Genomic DNA, 21,650 nt, shown 5'->3' on the forward strand with positions numbered 1-21,650 from the left:
ACTTTCACCTACTTCTGGGAACCCTTTCCTCCTACTTAGTTGCCTCTCCCAGCCTTGATAGGAGGCTATGTGCTCAGCATTATTGTAACTGGTTACACTATATTTGGTTGCTATCCCTGGAAGGCCTGAAGTTTTCTGAAAGGAAGGGAAGGAGAAGTGGATTAGGGTGGAGAGCAGATGAAGGAAAAGGGACTAGGAGGAAAGGAAAACTGAGTTCAGCGTATTACATATGACAGAAGAATAAATAAATATGTTAAAAAAGTAAAAGTCAACCAAAAAGAGCCCAGAGTCAGACAATTTTAGCACAGAATTCAAACAGTCCTTCAAAGAAGACTTAATGTCCATACCCATCAAACTATTCCACAAAAAAACCAATAGAGGGTACATTGCCAAATTCATTTCATGAGCCCACAGGTACCCTGATTTCAAACCACAAAAAGACTCATCAAAGAAAGAGGATATGGGTCATTTTCCCTTATGACCATAGATGCAATATTCAGCAAAATGCTTGCTAACCAAGTCTAAGAACACTCTGAAAAGAACATCTACTATGATCAAGTAGGCTTTATCTCAAAGATGTAAGGATGAGTCAATATGTGAAATTCTACCAATGTAATTCACCACATTAAGAAACTGAAAGAAAGAAAACACACATTTTTTATGTGTTTAATCATCTAATCATCATTAGATGATTAAAATCTATTTGATAAAACCCCACACTCTTTCATGATAAATCTCTTGGGAGAATAAGCATACACAGGATATATCTAAACATAAGAAAAATAATTTAGAGAAAGCCCATAGCCAACATCAGTTAAATGGAAACAAACTTCAAGAAATGCCACTAAAACTTTAAAAAAAATTAGTAGGAAAACCCTCAGCAATAACCACAAACAATATAAAATATCTTCAGGTAACCTTAACCAATAATGCAAAAGACTTGTACGACAAAAACTTCAAATCTTTGAAAAAGTAAACTGAAGAAGATTCAAAAGATGGAAAGATTTCCCACAACCACATTAACATAGTAAAAAGCGTCATCCTGCCAAAATCAATCAATTTACAGTTTCTGCATAATCCCCATACAAATTCCAACACAATTTTATAGACCATAAAAGGATAGTTATCAGCCCCCATGTGGAAGAAAATCCCAGGATAGCTAAAGCAGTGCTGAACAATAAAAGAAATTCTGGAGGTATCACAATTTCAATTAAGCTATACTATAGAGCAAAAGTAGTAAAAGTTACATGATGTTGCAACAGAAACAGACGAGTTGATCAGTGAAATTGAATGGAAGACACAGATATAAATTCATACACCTATAGCCACCTAGTTTTTTTGATAAAAATGAGAGAAATACACAATGAAAAATAGAGAGCATCCTCAAATTTGGTACTGGTTTAACTGGATGTATGTCTGTACAAGAATTTAATTATCCACAGCCCTGCACAAAACTCAAGTTCAAATGGATCAAAGACATCAACATAAACCCAGATACATTGAACCTGGTAAAACAGAAAGTGAGAAACAGCCCTGAACATATGGACATAGAAGACAAACTCCTGAACAGATTACCAATAGCACAGGCACTAAGATCAACAATTAATAAATAAGATCTCATGAAACCAAAAAGCTTCTGTAAGGCACAAGACACTGTCAATAGGAGAGAAAGGAAGCCTACAGAATGGGGAAAGATGTTCACGAACTCAATGAGCTAATGTGTGTGTGTGTGTGTGTGTGTGTGTGTGTGTGTGTGTGTGTGTGTGTGTTTAAGAAACTAGACATCAGAAAACCAAATAATCCAATTAAATATGGGACAAAGAGCTAATCAGAGAATTTCAGTATAGGAATCTCAAATGGTTGAACACATTTATAGAAATGTTCATCATCTGTAGCCATCAGAGAAATACAAATCAAAAGATTCTAAGATTGTATACCTGTCAGAGGGTCTAGGTTCAATCTCACAAGAAAAAACTCATGCTGGTAAAAGTGTGGAGCAAGGGGAATACTCCTCCATTGGTGGGGGGAATCCAAATTTATTTTGGCATTATGTAAATCGTATGGTGATTATTCAAAAAATTTTAAATCAATCTAACTCAAGACCCATCTATACCACTCTTGTGAATATACCCAAAGGATGGTCTATCCTACCACAAGGGTACTTGCTCAATTGTTCTCATTGTGACTTTATTTATAATATCCAGAAATTGGATATAACCTAGATGTTTCTCCACCAAAGAGTGGAAAAGGAATATGTGGTACATTTGCACAAAGGAATTATTACTCAGTCATTAGTGAAAAAATGACATCATGAAATTTGCAAGTAAATATATGGAACTAGAAAAAAAATCATCCTGAGCAGGGCAAACAAGATCCAGAAAGAAAAACATGATATTAACTATAATATAAAGGACAATCACTTTGCAAACTACAGATATGTGGGGATCCCCTTAGCCCCCATTTGCCATCAGGTCCAGAGTAGTAAAAGGAAGATGGGCAACAGAAAGCTTTCACAGCCCTTGAGCATGAATGGAGACAAATTTCAGTGAATCATCTCAATTATATTCCTGGGTATAAGGAATATAATGAATTGTGGAGCGTGAGAATAAGTCCTGTTTTACATTAAATAGCAAGTTCCTATCACAAGGATTGGTATGTGGCAGTAGGTTACTATAGCAAAGCCACTATCATAAGTCTTCACAACAATGATTGGTGCCATGTGACAAGCATCAGGCATCTGGTTTAGAAACAAGTTTTAGATAAGGTCAGACCTCCATGTCCAGAAACATTCTCAAGATAAAGGCAGGTATAGAGGAAGACGCTTTCTTTTCAGAAGGGAGTTAGCTCCATTTTGCTGCGCTTATATGAATAAGCTGCTAGGCCATGGGGAGACTGTGACTGTTAACTAGACAGCAATGTCGTCGAACACAGATCCAGAGAAGTAAGAAAATAAGAGAGATTTACAGTATCTCTCTGGAAAGGGGACATAGAACCCTTTTGTAGGTGGAATGGGGCAATGGAGATGGGAACAGGTGGTGTAGGGGAGCTTGGAGGGAGAGTATGGGAAAAGACAAGCAAAATAGGTGGGCATTTAGAGAGTGATATGAAAATGTAGTGCAGTGGGAAATGTGCTCGAACCTACGAGGATGACCCTAGCAAGGACTCCTAGTAATGGAGAATATGGAAGCTGAAACAATCATATTCTGTAACCTGACAAGGTTCCTAGTGATGAAACTGAGACACCAACTCAACCACAACATCTATAACGTATAACTTGTCCTACCTTAAAGATCTGTTGGGACCATGGTGGCTCAGAGCTTGTGGAAATGCTCAACCAATGATTGGTCTAATCCAAGATCAACACCATTTTGTTGACAGAGGTTTCTGTCCTGCCTGGTTCCTCAGCCATCCAGTCCCAATGAAACACAGAGATACCTACATTAATTATAAACCAGTTGATCTGTTAGCTCAGGCTTCATATTAATTAACTCTTATATCCTACCCTAACCCATAATGCTTGTCTGTGTTAGCCACATGGCTTGATACCTTTATCAGTAAGACATTCTCATCTTGTATTGTCTGCTGATGTTGGATTCACCTCTGTATGTTGTGAATACCATTAGCTAATAAAGAAACTGGCTTGGCCTGATAGGATAGAACAGAGCTAGGCAGGAAAAAAAACAAACTGAATGCTGGGAAGAAGAAGATGGAGTCAGAGAGAAGTCATGAAGCCACCATCAGAGACAGACATGCTATAATTTTACCTGGTAAGCCACAGCCTCGTGATGATGCACAAATTAATAGAAATGGGTTAAATTAAGATGCAAGAGTTAGCTAATAAGAAGCTAGATCTAATGCATCAAGCAGTGATTTAATTAATTCAATTTCTGTGTGAATATTTTGGGATTGAGGAGCTAGAAAGTAACTAGCAGTCTCCCTACTGCACTCTGCATCTGGGTGACAACTGTAGTCTGAGCTTTTCATCTTCCCAGAATTCTCCCGTTCTGGTTGCCCTGACTGTACTTCCTGCCTGGCTACACCAATCAGCATTTTATTACACCAATACAAGTGACAAATCTTTACAGGGTAAAAGACCATTGTCCCACATCACTTTCCCTCCTTTATTTTTTTAAAATAAGAACTTTGAATCTAATTTACTTTGTTCAGCTTTTTTCCAGACAATTATCCATAACAACTTGTAACCAACACTCTAAACAAAGATAAACATCTATAATCCAATTTTTAGGTTTATGGGCATATTTTTCTAGGCTACTTCCTGTTGATTGGGGTTGGTGATAATCTTATGGGCACATTTAGAAAATTTAGGACTATAATCAAGTCATGACTGGAATGTTATGTGAGACTTGATCATTTCAACCAGCAATTTTGAGGCTGGTCTGGATGTCAAATTCAGAGGAAACTCCAACAGATGTCCTTTGCAATGTTGGATCATCTGGGCCATTCACTCCTATCAGAGATTTCTCAGGGGGGTCTTCCTTGATCAAACCTTAATTTTCTTAACCAAAAATGTATCCACACCCTCTCATTTCTTGTGGATACAAAAGCAAAACCACTTCCCCAAAGTAACATATCTTTTGACTTAAATTTTTGAAGTCAAGTCATTTTCAGGTTTTATGTGTATGTAGTTATCTATGTTGGGATCATTTTGTTGACAAAAGTTTCTGTCCTAACAGGTCCCACAGCTGTACAGTCTCAAAGAAATACAGAGAGGCCTACATTTATTATAAACTGGTTGGCCTATTTGTTCAGGTTTCTCATTAATTAACTCATATCTTACATCAACCCATAATGCTGTTTGTGTTAGCCACGTGGCTTGGTACCTTTTATCAGTGAGGCATTCTCATCTTAAGTACTCTGTATTTAGGTGATGACTGCAGACTGAGTCTTTCCTCTTTCCAGATTTCTTCTGTTGTGATCGCCCTACCTATGCTTCCTGCAATCATCATTTTATTACACCAATACAAATGACAATCATCATTTTATTACACCAATACAAGTGACAAATCCTTACATGGTACATGGCTATTACCTGACAGTACACCACAAGGTGTGCCTATGCCTAATACTGCCACAACAGTCAGGGTATGGAAGCTGGACATTTCAGAGACCTAGGGTAGAAACAAATACAACTGACCAAAGAACAAATTCAATGAAATGATTCCTAGTGATATTCTACTATAATCATAGGATTGGTGCCAAAGCCAAAACCATCATCAGAAAGGCTTTCTCCAGCAGAGAAAGCAGATACAGACACTCACAGTCAAACATTATGTGGAGCTCTGGGAACATCACAAAAGAGTGAGAGAAAAGATTGTAGGAGCCAAAAGTGTCAAGGACACCAAAAGAATACTGCCTACAAGACCAAATAAGCAGATCCTGTAGGGACTTACAAAGAATAAAGTGGCAATCATGGATCCTGCGTTTGTCTGCACTAGGTCCTCTGGTGCATATATGTTGTGGGGATATTTCTGTCTTTTTTGCATGATCATCGAACCTATTTCCTCTACTGGGTTGGCTCCTCCAGCCTTAATATAAGGATATATGCCAACTCTTGTTATGCCAAGATCAATTGATATCCCTGGGAGGCCTGCTCTTTTCGGAAGAGAAATAGAGGAGCAGTCAATCTGGTGGAGGGGAGAGGTGTGGGATAATTAGATGGAGTGGAGGGATAGGAGGCTGCATTTGGGATATATTGTATGAGAGAAGATAAATGATTAAAATCTAAAAATAGAACTAGTACTCTGTCCTTCCACACCAAAAAGAACCATCTGATGTGCTCAATATTTAATAAATAAACTGAATCTCTAAGAGAAGCAGAAATAAAAATAAATGTATATACATCTATATTTCTAATTATTCCTTATTCAGTAAAGCTACTTGTATGTTCGCTTCGATTTCAATGCAGAAAATAAGTTCTATCTTGAGGCTGCTATGTATGTCCTCTGTCATTTGTTCATATGTTACAGAGGAATGAGGAGTGTGAGGAATGAGGGCAGGGCCTTATAGATGAACTATAGTCCAGACTTTTGTAATCTGAGAGATAATTTACATTGTGTACTTTTCAGAAGACCAAGATGTTTTGACCAGAAAATGTTTTTTTATGCAATATATTCTGATCAGTGTCTCTTCCCTTATCTCTTTCCACAGCCTCTTCACCTCTCACCTTCTAACTTAATACCTAGTTTCTTTCTCTCTTTAGAAAATGATCAGATCAAGAGTAAAAGAAGCATCAGAAAAAGAAAAATAATCAAACAAAAGCAAAGAAAAAATTACAAGAAATACCCACACACATACATAAACCCATAAAAACAAAATCTGAAACCAGTAGATAAAAGCAAAAGATCCGTAAAGTAAAAAGTAACCCAACAAAGCAATATGAGACAAAAACAAAAGAAAAGAAACTAAAAAATACCACTGGGTTCCATTTGTGCTGGCCCTCTTATCTATTCAATCTTCATTAGGAGTTAGTCTAAACAGCCGAGCACCAGTTGCACGTGAAGTTCCCCAGGTTCCTGTGATTTGTAGTGCTTCACACCAGACCCCCTCTCTATCCTCTACCAGCACTTAAGTTCCACGGAGAATTTCTTTATAGCTACCAAACAGATAGGCTTAACCTGTTTTATAAATAATTCAGCATAATAATTTGGAAAAACACAGTAGTGAGCATCAGCAATAGTAATGCACTTCACAGGGAAAACTCTAATGCAGCTTTTAGAGAAAATAGTCCGAAACAATGTTCAATCTTGTAGTTCTGCTTAGGCAAACAAATAACAGCAATTCCATATCGACATTGATCCTTAGATAGTGGGTATATGCTTGGGTTTAAATTCAAAATATAGAGGGAGCATTATTTGAAAACTCTTGATTAAGGATAGAAAAGTGATACACAGATCTATACTTGCAAATAAACAGTATTTTAATTAATATTATTAAGCTATTCTATAATATGTGTAGAAATATCTTGTCTAAAGTCTCTATGACAACCATCATTGGACATGTGTTCATCTATTTCATGGCTTCTATATAATTTCACTGCTATATATATATATATGTTTGTATGTATATGTTCAGATCTCTTTTTTCTGTTTAATTTGTGCTATTACAATTTAAATTTGAATATTCTGGATTTTTACTAAACATTTATGTTTTGATATTTTACTTTTCTAATATTTCTTTTAGTTTATGATGCAATTTTTATTTTCTTAGTTTCTTTCTAGAGCTAAAATATTATTAAAAGGCAGTTTAGAAAAACTTCATAGAAGCCAAATGCATTTGTTATTGTATCAAAAAACACATATTTATAATAATTTTATTCCAGAAGTGTTAGTTTCATATTTTAACTTTGATCTTGGATTCATTCCGAATTAATATCTTTGTCTTGAAGTTTCTACATTTTTCTGATATTTTTATTTCTATTTCACTCTGACATTCATCTGAAAAATTTTTTGCTTATCTATACTCAAGTTATTTTTGTTCTGCTTTGCTGATGGCATTGAAGTTATTATTTCTTTTATGTATTATTGATTCCTAATATTTAATTGAAATCTTTCTTTAAAAAATCTCACATCTATCATAATCATAATTATTTCATTTTATATGATATTATTTTTCCACTAGACCAAAATTATAGTAATCTTATTTTGAATATATAGATCTATTCCAATTTAAATGAATTAATACCTCTTTTTCTGCAGTTGTATTTTCATCTTTTCCTCTAATTTTTAATTGTGACTTGTAATTTTTGGTTGGTCGTTGTACTTGCTTTCTGTTGCTGTAGTAAATATCTTGACCATAAAGCAATTTAAGAAGGAAAGGGTCTATTTGGTTTACATGGTATAGCCTATCACCAAGAAAAGCGAAGGCGTGAACTCAGAGGCAGAAACTGAAGCAGAGATCATGAAGGAATGCTGCTTACTGCCTTGCTCTCCATGACTCGTTCTGCTTGCCTTCTCACACAAGCAATGCCACCTGCTTCACCCTCTGTGGGTTAATCTCTGCCACATACGTAATCAAAGTGCTCCACAGACTAGTCTATTGTTTAATATAATGGACACAGTTCCTTAACTGAGGTTCTTTCTTTCCAGGTGACTCCATTTTGTGCCATTAACGAACACTTAAAGTCACAGTGCTATTGAAAACAAAGAATACTATGTTCTTAATATGTATGCTTTTTAATTTGAAGTATCTCCTAAAATGAAAATAAGTCTTTCTTCCCTCTGCTTCTGACACCTTTTGGTTACATCTTTGCAAGCTTGAGGATACACAATAACACAATGAGTAGATATTGGTGTAAAGAAGATTCATGATAATGTAGTTAGAATTTGGGTTTGGTTAGCATCTACATATCTACCATATCTACTTGATATTTTTTGTCTCTCTTTACTCCTTGTCATCTCTCATTTCTTGGTATTGGAAAGTCTGTGTGCTGCAATTTTTCTACCATAACCCTCAGACTTTACATTGAGTCTGGCAGTAGAAACCTAAGTCTTTTCTTCATGTCTCAGTCTTTCAGTTCTGTGTCTCCACAGTTTGGCTTCTGCCATGTCTCTCTTCCTCTTTTTCCCCCCCTCTGGGCTACATAGTACCTCCTATACTCCCATGTGCTAACCCCATCTCTTTGCAGATGTCCTCTATTAAGAGAGAACTTGTTTGTTCTTTTCTGCATTCCGTCTCCCATCCACAAAAAGGCATGAACACTGAAGCTGACAAGTAGGGAAGAATTTATTCAGATGTCACAGAGGTTTTGGACTTGCTTTATGGATTCTTCATTTTTCAGAGTAAAAGAAAAATTATACACTTTTAAGTATGATTGTAATTTTTAATATTTTTAATCCTTTATAGCACTTTAATCCCTACTTTGCCTTACTTATTCATCTTTCTTTTTCTGCTTCTATTGTTGGTTAACTGCTTTACTAAGTATACTAGCAAAAAAATTCTCACATACTATGGCCAATCATACACTTCGCATGCAAACCATCTAATTATTTCTCTCTTTTATATTTGAATGTAAGTTCTTTTCAAAGGTATTAAATTCTAGATGAGATATTATGTTTCCAAAGATGTAGCTATATGGGTTTCAGGTACAATTTGGTTCTTAGAAGAAATCAACACTTTAGCCAGCTTTTATTTATAATCATTATTGTAAGAAATTTAATGTTCTAGAAACTTTTTAAAAAGTTTTTCCACACTTAACTTCTAAGTGTAAAATGAAACTATCCCTATGTGTTCCTTTAAAACAGACTTATTTGTTACCATTATGTGTGTGTGTGTGTGTGTGTGTGTGTGTGTGTGTGTGTGTAATACAATATGCTTACATGTATGCCTGTGTGTCACATGTGCATACTGCCCAGAGGAGGCCAGAAAGATGCATTGCATACACTGGAACTGGAGCTATGGAAGTTGCTAAACGACATGTGGGTGCTAGGAATTGAACTTGGGGCCTCTGGGAAAATGGCCAGTGTTCATATCCATTGAGCTGTTTCTCAGGCCACTATCCATTACATTTTAACAATTCAATTATTAGGAAAAGACTTTTTCATTGGGAACAAAAACATGTGTCTTTTCTGTTGAATTTTTAGATTTTTCTGTTTTCTTACTCAGCTCCCTGTGTCATTAAGATCCCAATAAATATAGGAAGTTTTTCCAAGTACCCTTATTAATGCTAATTTCATACAATAGTAGCATTTATGGTTGTTCATATGTATATGATGTTTGACTGACTTACTTCTTAGTCTGAATGTACTCTGCCTACTTTGGAGGAAAGAAGGCTATAGTGTATACACTATAGCTTGTTTATATAGTTCATTCTTGAATTCTTATATACAGCTCTGAATTTAAGAAGTATTCTCGGGCCCAAATACTGAATTTTTTTTTTAGATAGCTAAAGCTCATGCTTTCATTTACTACCCCACACAGTCAAATGTTTTCTATTCATTATATTTAAAATACATGCACTCTCAGATTTTAATATTAATTTAATTTTGATCTGGGAATGTTATTGAATGAGTGCTGCATCTCTATAACTCTCACCTGTCCCACACCTCCAAACCCTCCCTTGTCTCCCCCTTCCCTTTCTAATTCATTACCTCTTTGTATTATTGTCACACACACACATACGTTTATATGTGAATGCTTGTGTATATGTTTGTATTCAAATATATACACATATACATGAAACAAACTAAGGTCATATAGCATTGCTCATGTGTAACAAAGGACTGAACAGTTGTTGGAGTCTGGCAACCTCTGCAGGAGTTTGCCCTAGAAGGACTCTGATTCCTCCTCTCTGACATTTTAATAAGTTACTATATGTGTATATGAGATAAATGATTTTAGGTATGCACGTAATACAGGCCACATAGAACAGTCAGAAGCCAATTTTCAGGAGTTGATCCATGCACCAGCAATTTCAGGCAATCTAAGTCAGGTATAAGACTGAACAGCAAGTGTTTTATCAATTGAATCATTTCACCAACTTGATTTATAGACATTTGTATTTGAGTGAGGAAAAATAACCTTGTCAAATTATTAGTACTTTACCTAAGTAACTTTTTTTCATTAATAACAAGAAAATTGTACCTGTTTTTAATTCTGTGAAGTAGTGTTTTATTTGAGAAGCAGCCTTGAGCCACATACAGAAAAAAATACAGAAATTCTCAACAAAAGAAAAAGACACAGAGAATGTTCAAATATGCTTTAACAGACTTTTGTTGTTTGACATACTCAGCTAGAAATATTAATCTTGAGAGTAAACATTACTTTATGAATGAAAACTCAAGATTTATATCATTTAAGAATGTAACGATCATGTTTAAAACAATAAAATGTTGGATTCTTCCTTTTTGTTACCACATCAAGGTAATCCTTGATTTGAAACCACTGTTATAGAGATGATAATTATTAAGAGAAAAGATAAGGATGTCAAGAGTAACTAAAATGATGTGGCAACATGTCCAGGCTTCTAAATGAGAGAGACACATTTTGGAACCACTTACTTCAAAGAAAGGAAGTTCAAAACAATTTTAATATATATTTACTGAGTTTATTGACTATGATTTCAAGTAAATATTAATTTACTCTATAGAAAATTGTATCACTCACTTGTGAAGTGCAACTCTGTCAGAGCTAAAGGGATAATTTTTATATTATCCTAAAGCACCAGTCAATAGCATATAAACTTTCTTCGTAATGTGTTTCTCTTTCAGGAATTTTCACTCTCCTCCTCCTTGTCTCTTTCCACATTCTCTTCTCTATATACTATGAGATTCCCTCATTTCCCTTCACAATTAGGTTTCTTTTTATATAACTGATATGTCTAAAAGTGTATTAACCTTTTCTCTATTAGTTCTGTTTTTAACAACTTCAATGTACAGACAATTTTATTTAATTAATAACAAGTAATTGATTTATGTAAATTTATCATGGTTATTAGCAACCCATGAATAATAGCCCCCATTTTTTAAAATTTATTTTTTAAATGCTATCTTTTTTCATTTTACATATCAATCCCAGTTCCCACTCACTCCAGTCCTCCAGTTCTCTCCACTTCCCCCCCATACCACCCCCCATCTACTCCTCAGAGAGGGTAGGTTTCTCATGGGGGTGTCAACAAAGTCTAGCACATTGCTTTGATGCAGGACCATGGCCCTTCCCAATATATCTAGGCTGAGCAAGATAACCCTCCAAAGAGAATGGGTTCCAAAAAGCCAGTACAAGCAGTATGGGTAAATCCTGGTTTCAGTGTTAGTGTCCCCACAATCTGTCCAGCCATATAATTGTCACACATCTTCTGGAGCCTAGTTTGTCCCTGTTCTGGTTTTCTGCTTGTCAGGCCAGAGTTGGTGAGCTCACATTAGCTCAGATAAATTGTTTCAGTGGGTACCCTCATCATGTTCTTGACCTCTTTGTTAATAGTCTCACTCCTCCCACTCTTCAACTGGGGCTCAGTCCAGTGCTTTGCTGTGGATCTCTGTATCTGCTTCCATCATTTGCTGGCTGAAGGTTCTATGACAACATTTAAGATAGTCATTACACTGATTACAGGGTAAGACCAGTTCAGACGCCTTCTGCACTATTTCTTAGGGTCTTAGGCAGGCACAGGTACAATCAATTGGGTAAATAAAGGTGTTTTTTTCCTACCCATTAGGTAAAAATAACAACTCCTGAAATAGAGGCATTGTGATATATATATATATATATATATATATATATATATATATATGTGTGTGTGTGTGTGCGTGTGTGTGTACATATATATACCTTTAATGTATATAAGAAATTTGTTTGATAATTGATATTTTTCTTTTCTTATATTTGAATAAGAATAGTCGCTTTAAAATACGGACCTTGAAAATTACAATAGCATAAATGAATATTTCTTACCTATTCTGCTATTCTCTGAGTCTTCAGAACTTTTATTAAGTGCCACCACATGTTAATGATAATTCAAATTGAAAACGATTGTTTGATGTAATAAATTGAGATGAGGTATAGAACGGAACATCTTGAGTGAGAGACAATTTATATTTTAACATCCTTGATGTGCTCACTTGCTCAGGAATGTTTGATGTGCCAGACAGATTTTGGCATCAATTAGACCACCTATCCCAAAATCATATGCTTCAGCCATACAACTCTATAAGCTTACAGCTTCCATGACTAGATGTGATTTCTGTAGAGTTGCAACTAGAAGGAAACTGAAATGAATAACAAAAATGAGCTCATAAACCTTAACAAAAAGTGTTCTCTAAAGTAGTTTGATACTTGATAGATATATGTATGTAACTTTAAATTTATCTGTTTGGACTACAAAGCTGAATATTTTTAGTATGCTAACAGGTATGTGCACCAATCACCAGCCAATTTACAATGTTTTTCTTATTACCTGAAAAGAATCTTGATACCTCCTGGATGCCTTGGCATTTTTTGGTGTGCCTGAGCACTTCTAAACAAGCACTGATTTTCTGTGACTATTTATGCTCCTGCTACTGACATAGATCTGAAAGGAATTACAATACTGTGTATTCTTTGATTATTGTTCTCCTTCAGTTAGCATCTTCGAGATATACAGCCATGGTTTAGGATATAACAAAAATTTTTCTATCTACATATCATTTCACTATAGGTATAAAGTAATTTTGTGGCTGGACAGTGGTGGTGCATGTCTTTAATCCTAGTGTTCAGGAGGCAGAGGCAGGCAGATCTCTCAAGTTTGAGGACAGTCTAATCTACAATAGCTAGTTCCTGGACAGGCTTCAAAGCTGAAGAGAAACTCTCTCTCAAAATACAGTATTTTTGTGTCTCCCCGAGTCTATGCACATGAAAATCATTGTCAACAATATTAACAACATAATGTTTGTTTGTTTGTTGTTTTGCTTTCTCAAGATAGGGTTTCTCTGTGTATCTCTGGCTGTCCTGGAACTTGCTTTGTAGGCCAGGCTGGCCTTGAACTCACAGAAATCCATCTGCCTCTGCCTCCATGAGTGCTGGTATTATGGTGTGCATCACCACTGCCTGGCTTGAATGACATAATGCTAATAGGTCATTCATATAAAAGATTTGCTTTTACATAGAAAACTGAGTTGTAGATTGGAGTTACAGTTAGGGCAGTCTAAGTCTCTACAAATCCACCCTTCCAATCACTCTCTTTTATATTACAAATACTCTAATTGTTATAAAATGTTATCCTATGGTGTAATTTGCAATAAAAGAGAAAAAAAGAAGAAGAAAATATAAACTCACTAGACACAAAAAAGGTATCTGCCCCTAGATTTATAATCTTCTATAGAAATATTTCTTGTCAGATTATCTTTGGGTCACCAGTCCACAAATAATGGCCTAGAGACTTATTATTAATTATGAAAACTTTGCATTTAGCTTAGGTTTGTCTCAACTAGCTCTTATAACTCAAGTTAACCTATTTATATCAATATACATTCTGTCACATGGCATTACCTCTTTTTCATCTTGTACCTATTGTTTCCTTTTTATATCTTGTGGGTGACACTGTCTTTCTTCTCCCCAGATTTCTTTCTCTTCCCAGAAGTCCCAACTATGCTCTCCTGCCTAACTATCAGTCATTGAGCATTTTATTACACCAAACACAGAAATCTATCTTCATACAGGATAACAAATATCCCACAACATTAACCATTTTGTCTAATTAAAAAGGAAAGGTTTTAACTTTAACATAGCAAAATTATATATAGTTGTTGTAAAAGGAGTGGCAGGCCGCTTCCCACTGCCTGGCTCCCAGCTAGCTTTACCCAAAATAATTAGATGGAAACTGTATTGATTTAAACACTGCCTGTCCCATTGTCTACCCCTTTTTGACTAACTCTCACATATTGATTCAACCATTTCTAACAATCTGTATGTCACCACAAGCTCATGGCTTACCAGGAAAGATTCAGCATGCCTGACCTGGCAGCTTCCAGGTGGCGGCTCTCTGCCGCTGCCTCCTTTCTCCCAGCATTCTGTTCTGTCTACTCCGCCTATCTAAGCTTTTTTCCTATCAAAAAGACCAAGGCAGTCTCTTTATTTAACCAATGAAAAAACACATAGAAAGAAGACCCTCCTACACCATATAATAAATGCAATTATAATGTAAAAATTACATTCAAAATGTTCACTCAATTTGTATTTGACATGTCAGAGAAAATATTCTATTATCTATCCTATCTTGATAATTCCAAAGTTTTGTACCTAATTTACTTTCTATCATAACTAAGGAAAACTGATCTAAAACAATCTAGTTTTCATCCTCATCAGAGACCCAAGGAGGATATAATATTTTCTGAGCAAACATAAAGTACAGAGCAAACAGTTTATAAACTATAGAAATGACAGAGACATCTGAATGTCTGAATAGCCACCCCGATGCTCCTCTGCAACACTGGGGCACCCATCTACAGTCTACAGGCCCAAAACATTGGACAGATGTTTTTGTGAAACAGGACATTTTGAAATACTATTCTACTTTGTCATGGCAAAGTTCATCAGTATCCTTCTTTTATGTCCTACTTCTCTAATTTGGACAGAATATTATCAGTAGTAAGGCAATGGCAGTTTCTTAACCAAATTGATAGCTCCATCACATGGAAGCAAACTCCATATGAGGGTTCTTCAGTGTCCATTATTCTTTTTGAAGAAAGTTGCTGCTGTCTGGAGTAGACCTGTATCACTGTCATGAAAAGATTTAGGTTATTAAAACATTTTAAATGTCATATTCTGTACATCTCTGCTTGACCTTGAAAGACTATCTAATAATAATAACTTTTAAGGAATAGAACTTTAGATTATATTTTTAAATGAACTGAATAGGCACAATACTTTAAACAAAAAAGAAACATGAATAAGATATGTCAAAAATAAGCATAAATTTGTATAAATATCAAAAAATCTATACCAGTATAAAACATTTGAGAATAGTATTTTTTATTTTGAAAGTAGACTTACTAATATACCCTTTTATCTTATCATTTCTATATTTCTGCCTTTTCAGAAAGAGATCCTTGGATCTTATCTCCTTTGGTAAGGTTCCTCCCTGACAATTACCAATAACAACTTGCAATCATCAAACCCCCAAATGATGACATATACCCATCAAATGACTGAAACTACCCATGTCATCTTTTGGGAATGGTGACATCCTGTTCTTTTTACTGTTTCCAGTTGTCTGAAAGCAGGGTGACAGCATTTTTAAGAGAACCCGGGAAAATTGGGACAAAGATCAAGTCCTGGATGAGCTAACTATATTATTTTTCGTTTAATTTCTGTGAGATGGGAAAATGTGGAATTTATCTGAGGTCTATATTGAAGTATTCTATGAGGCTAGACCATCCTAGCTTTGAAGTTGTTCTATATGTAGAATTTTGAGGAAAACTCAATAGAGGAATTTTAAAAGGCTAAATCACCTGAAATACTTGTCTTTATTGATGTCTTTTTTTTCCTTGAAAACACACAAACTTTTAAAGGTAACATATAAACCTGTATTAGCACAAGTATGAAATGTGTCATATGCATAAGTTATATAAGGATTATTTTCTGTTCTATCTTTTAACAGGTAAAACAAATCTATCAACTTTATAAATTCATTTGGATTGTATAATCTAACTGTAGTATTAATCTCCATCCATGCCAAATAAAAGGAAGGCTTGTTATAATAAGTCATGAAGATTCTATAGCCAACAAGATTCATCAAATCCCATCCTGTCTCAGAGCTGTTTCCATACAGAGGGGTTAACATACACATCACCTCTCTGTGGTCTCTCCTAGCTTCCTCCCTCATATTTGCATTCAGTATCCTCAAGAGTCCTCCCATGATCAAACCTGATCTTTATTAATTTGAAGAAATTCATAGCTTTATATTTCTTGTGGAAACAAAATCATAATCTCTCCACAATCCAGGACTTTTCCTGGTCTCCAGGACGTTTCCTGGTTTCCATTCTGAAGCCAAGATATACAAATGTAGACAGCCTGGTTTAATTGAGTAGTCCCTTCCACAATCCAATGTCTCTCAGCAGCTGCCAGTCTCTGTTCATTAGCATTCAATAAATTCAAAATTAATAAAGCGCCATATAAGTACAAACACCCTGTGTTATATTTTTTTATCCTTAGGTGGTCTGTTTTATATATATTAGTTTAGTCTCTCTTAAAGACTTGCCTTTCTTACCTTAAATTACTGTTTTTTCTATGACTGTCTATACCCATTTTATTTTCTTTCTTGAGCACCTAATCACATATTTAAGCATATTGTACCTTTTTTAAAGCTCTGTATATCTGGACCTGCTTCCTGCAGTGCTTACTGACTGCATGAGCCAAGTCTTAAAGGGCTAGTCTGAACAAATGCAGTTTTGTTTATCATCTAACACAGGCTGCAGGCAGTGGCCAAAAGTTACCCCTATGTATGCAATGGATATCAGCCTGCCCATTGGACTGTAGGATTAGGAAGCTATTTTTGGCTTCTTGTCTAGAAACTTTCTAAGCTTTCTCACGCCCTATGTTTGGATGATTGTGCCTCCATGTTGGATGTCAGATATAGGAGTACTTTCTTGGACTGATGTATCCATTTTTTTTTCTACTGTGTCTTCAAACATCCAAAATTCTTTCTTCCATCTCTTATATTCTCTTGGTAATGCTTGCCTCTGTAGTTCCTATACAAATATGCAAAATTTTCAATTCTAATCTTCCCTCAGTTTGAGTTTTTAAAATTGGTTCTACTTCCCTTTGTCTTAAGGAGTTTTCTTTTTTTTTTTTCATTCTCTTATACTATTTGTGTTTTCCTGGTTTTCTATCAGGGCAGCAAAATCCCCAATAAAATAACACAGACAGACATAATGGATGCAAAAGCAGTACACATCCTTCTGCTTCATATAAAAAACACTGTTACAGCTTCCATCCAGAGGGCCTTCGGAGTGGTGAGTTGAATCGGGCCCGCGACAGGGGCCCGGCGAGGGGAAGCTAGGACTCTCCCCGACCCCATAGACTCCCAGGTCAGCCTGCTCTGCTGGCTCCACCCTGCTAGCTTCCCCGCCAGCCATCCCAGCTTCCATCCAGAGGGCCTTCGGAGTGGTGAGTTGATTCGGGCCCCCGCGGGCCCAGAGAGGGGGAGCTAGGACTCTCCCCGACCCCATAGACTCCCAGGTCAGCCTGCTCTGCTGGCTCCACCCTGCTAGCTTCCCCGCCAGCCATCCCAGCTTCCATCCAGAGGGCCTTCAGAGTGGTGAGTTGATTCGGGCCCCGCGGGCCCGGCGAGGGGGAGCTAGGACTCTCCCCGACCACATAGACTCCCAGGTCAGCCTGCTCTGCTGGCTCCACCCTGCTAGCTTCCCCGCCAGCCATCCCAGCTTCCATCCAGAGGGCCTTCGGAGTGGTGAGTTGATTCGAGCCCACTACAGGGGCCCGGCGAGGGGGAGCTAGGACTCTCCCCGACCCCATAGACTCCCAGGTCAGCCTGCAGTGCTGTTTCCACCCTGCTAGGCTCTCCCACCTGCCATCCCAGCTTCCATCCAGGTACAAATTTCTATATTTCTCCCCTCCCACTGAGCCCATAAAATTTCCCCAGCTCAGCTGCCTTGCACACTGGGCCTGCTCTGTAGGGGCATCCCGGAAAGAGGCAGTGCCTGTGGTTCAATACCCTGCTTGGGGAAAGGTAGGCATTCTATCAGTGAACTCCCTGCCCAACAAGGGAACCTGACCCGATACCAGAAGTTCCAATAGAGAGCATTTGATCGAAGAGATGGGCAGACGCCAAGGCAAGACCTCCTCCAACAATCTGAAAAACAACATGAAAATATCAGATCCCAGTGACCCTACAACAGAAGGATTTGAACACTCTAACCCAGATGAAGTGGAAAAAAGTGCCATTATGAAAGCAATAGAGTCCCTTAAACAGGATATGAATAACTCCCTTAAGGAACTGGTCGAGAAGTATAACAAAAAGTTTGAAGAAATGAGTATAGAAATGGATGAGAAATATAACAAAAAGTTTGAAGAAATAAGTAAATCCATGAGTGATACCCTGAGAAACCAAGAAAAAACAATCAAACAAGTAAAGGAAACAGTCCAAGAATTGAAAACTGAAATGGAGGCAATGAAGAAAACACAAAACGAGAACCGGCTGGATATGGAAAACCTAGGTAAACGAGCGGAGACTACAGAATCAAGCATAACCAATAGAATACAAGAGATAGAAGAACGAATCTCAGATTCTGAAGATACCATAGAGAAAATAAATGCTCTGGTCAGAGAAAACGGCAAATCCAACAAATTCTCTTCACAAAACATTCAGGAAATCTGGGACACAATAAAAAAACCAAATCTAAGAATAAAAGGGATTGAAGAAGGAGAAGAACTGCAGATCAAAGGCCCAGAAAATATATTCAACAAAATTATAGAAGAAAACTTTCCCAACCTAAAGAACGATATTCCTATGAAGGTTCAAGAAGCATACAGAACACCGAATAGATTGGATCAGAAAAAAACATCCCCGCGCCATATAATAATCAAAACACAAAACATAAATATTAAAGAAAAAATTTTAAGAGCTGCAAAGGAAAAAGGTCAAGTAACTTATAAAGGTAAACCTATCAGGCTTACACTGGATTTCTCTATGGAAACCATGAAAGCCAGAAGATCCTGGATAGAGGTACTGCAGAAACTAAGAGACCATGGATGCAAACCCACACTACTATACCCAGCCAAGCTATTGTTCACTATCAACGGAGAAAACAAAATATTCCAGGATAAAAACAAATTTAAACAATACGTAGCTACTAATCCAGCCTTACAGAGAATATTAGAAGGAAAATCACTACCGAAGGAATCCAACATTCCCAACACGATCTACAATAACTCGAACATCTAGCGACCATTCACAAGCACAAATCAAAGAAGAAAAACACATACACTCTACTACTTAAAAAAAAAAATGACCGGAGTCAACAACCACTGGTCATTAATATCACTTAATATCAATGGACTCAATTCACCTATAAAGAGGCACAGACTTAGAGATTGGATACGAAAACAGGATCCAACATTCTGCTGTTTACAAGAAACACACCTCAACCACAAAGACAGACACCTACTCAGAGTAAAGGGTTGGGAAAAGGTTTTCCAAGCAAATGGACCTAAGAAACAAGCGGGCGTGGCCATTCTAATATCTAACAAAATCGACTTCAAACTAAAATCAATCAGAAGAAATGGAGATGGACATTTCATACTCATAACTGGAACAATTCATCAGGAGGAAGTCTCAATCCTGAATATCTATGCTCCTAATATAAAGGCACCCACATATGTAAAAGAAACTCTTCTAGAACTCAAGGCGGTCATCAAACCACACACACTAATAGTAGGAGACTTCAACACTCCTCTCTCACCAATGGACAGGTCAATCAGACAGAAACCAAACAGAGAATTGAGAGACCTATTGGAGGTATTGAATCAAATGGACTTAACAGACATCTATAGAACACTCCACCCAAATAGGAAAGAATATACCTTTTTCTCTGCAGCTCATGGAACCTTCTCGAAAATTAACCACGTACTCGGTAACAAAGCAAACTTCCACAGATACAAAAAAATATTAGTAACTACCTGTGTCTTGTCAGATCACCATGGTCTAAAATTAGAATTCAACAACAATGCTCCCCCCAGGAAGCCAACAAACTCATGGAAACTGAACAGTCAACTACTAAATCACCCCTGGGTCAAGGAAGAAATAAAGAAAGAAATTAATCTCTTCCTTGAATTTAATGAAAACAAAGACACAACATACTCAAACCTATGGGACACTATGAAAGCAGTGCTAAGAGGAAAGTTCATAGCACTAAGTGCCCAATTAAAGAAAACAGAGAAAGCACACATTGGAGACTTAACAGCACACTTGAAAGATCTAGAAAAAAAAGAAGCTGATTCACCCAGGAGGTCTAGAAGACTGGAAATAATCAAACTGAGGGCTGAAATCAACAAAATAGAAACAGAGAAAACAATCCAAAGAATCAATGAATCAAAAAGCTGGTTCTTGGAGAAAATCAACAAGATTGACAAACCCCTATCCAAGTTAATCAAACGGCAGAGAGAGAACATGCAAATTAATAAGATCAGAAATGAAAAGGGGGACATAACCACAGACACAGAGGAAATTCAGAGAATCATTAGATCTTATTATGAAAGTTTATATGCCACAAAGTTGGAAAATGTAAAAGAAATGGACATTTTTTTAGATAAATACCATATACCAAAGTTGAACCAAGAACAGGTGAACAATCTAAATAGACCTGTCAGTCGCGAAGAGTTAGAAGCTGTTATCAAAAATCTCCCTACCAAAAAAAGCCCAGGACCAGATGGTTTCAATGCAGAATTCTACCAGAACTTCCAGGAAGAGCTAATACCTATACTCCTTAACGTATTCCACAATATAGAAACAGAAGAGTCACTGCCTAACTCCTTTTATGAAGCTACAGTTACCCTAATACCAAAACCACACAAAGACACAACCAAGAAAGAGAATTACAGGCCAATCTCACTCATGAACATCGACGCGAAAATTCTCAATAAAATACTGGCAAACCGAATCCAAGAGCACATTAGAAAAATTATCCATTATGATCAAGTCGGCTTCATTCCAGAGATGCAGGGCTGGTTCAACATACGCAAATCTATCAATGTAATCCATCATATAAATAAACTGAAAGAAAAAAACCATATGATCATCTCACTAGATGCTGAAAAAGCATTTGACAAAATTCAACACCCATTTATGATAAAGGTGTTGGAGAGACTGGGGATACAAGGATCATACCTAAATATAATAAAAGCAATATACACCAAGCCGACAGCTAACATCAAACTGAATGGAGAGAAACTCAAAGCCTTTCCACTAAAATCAGGAAAGCGACAAGGCTGTCCACTCTCTCCATACCTCTTCAATATAGTGCTTGAAGTTCTAGCAATAGCAATAAGACAACATAAGGAGATCAAGGGGATTCGTATTGGAAAGGATGAAGTTAAACTTTCGTTATTTGCTGACGATATGATAGTGTACATAAGCGACCCCAAAAACTCTACCAAAGAACTCCTACAGCTGATAAACACCTTTAGTAACGTGGCAGGATACAAGATCA

The 21,650-nt window shown here is 36.7% G+C and overlaps 1 protein-coding gene across 5 annotated transcripts in view; it reads left to right on the plus strand.

The window, feature by feature from the left end:
* Positions 1 to 21,650, plus strand: part of LOC125387870 (uncharacterized) — a 47,638-nt gene that overhangs the window by 18,551 nt on the left and 7,437 nt on the right. For 3 of the 5 annotated variants that reach the window (XR_015004447.1, XM_085697600.1, XM_085697597.1), the window contains one exon: positions 15,524 to 15,552. Coding sequence is in view for 3 of the 5 variants with exons in the window: in XM_085697600.1 (XP_085553726.1) it covers positions 15,524 to 15,552 (29 nt within the window). In the remaining 2 variants the exon portion in view is untranslated. Of the gene's footprint in view, positions 1 to 15,523; positions 15,553 to 16,084; positions 16,610 to 21,650 lie in introns of those variants that run through there. The other 2 variants (XR_007228033.3, XM_085697599.2) reach the window with 1 other exon arrangement.

The sequence above is a fragment of the Myodes glareolus genome, chromosome 11, assembly GCF_982192425.1.
Source record: "Myodes glareolus chromosome 11, mMyoGla1.1, whole genome shotgun sequence".
In the NCBI taxonomy this organism is placed as follows: Eukaryota; Metazoa; Chordata; class Mammalia; order Rodentia; family Cricetidae; genus Myodes; species Myodes glareolus.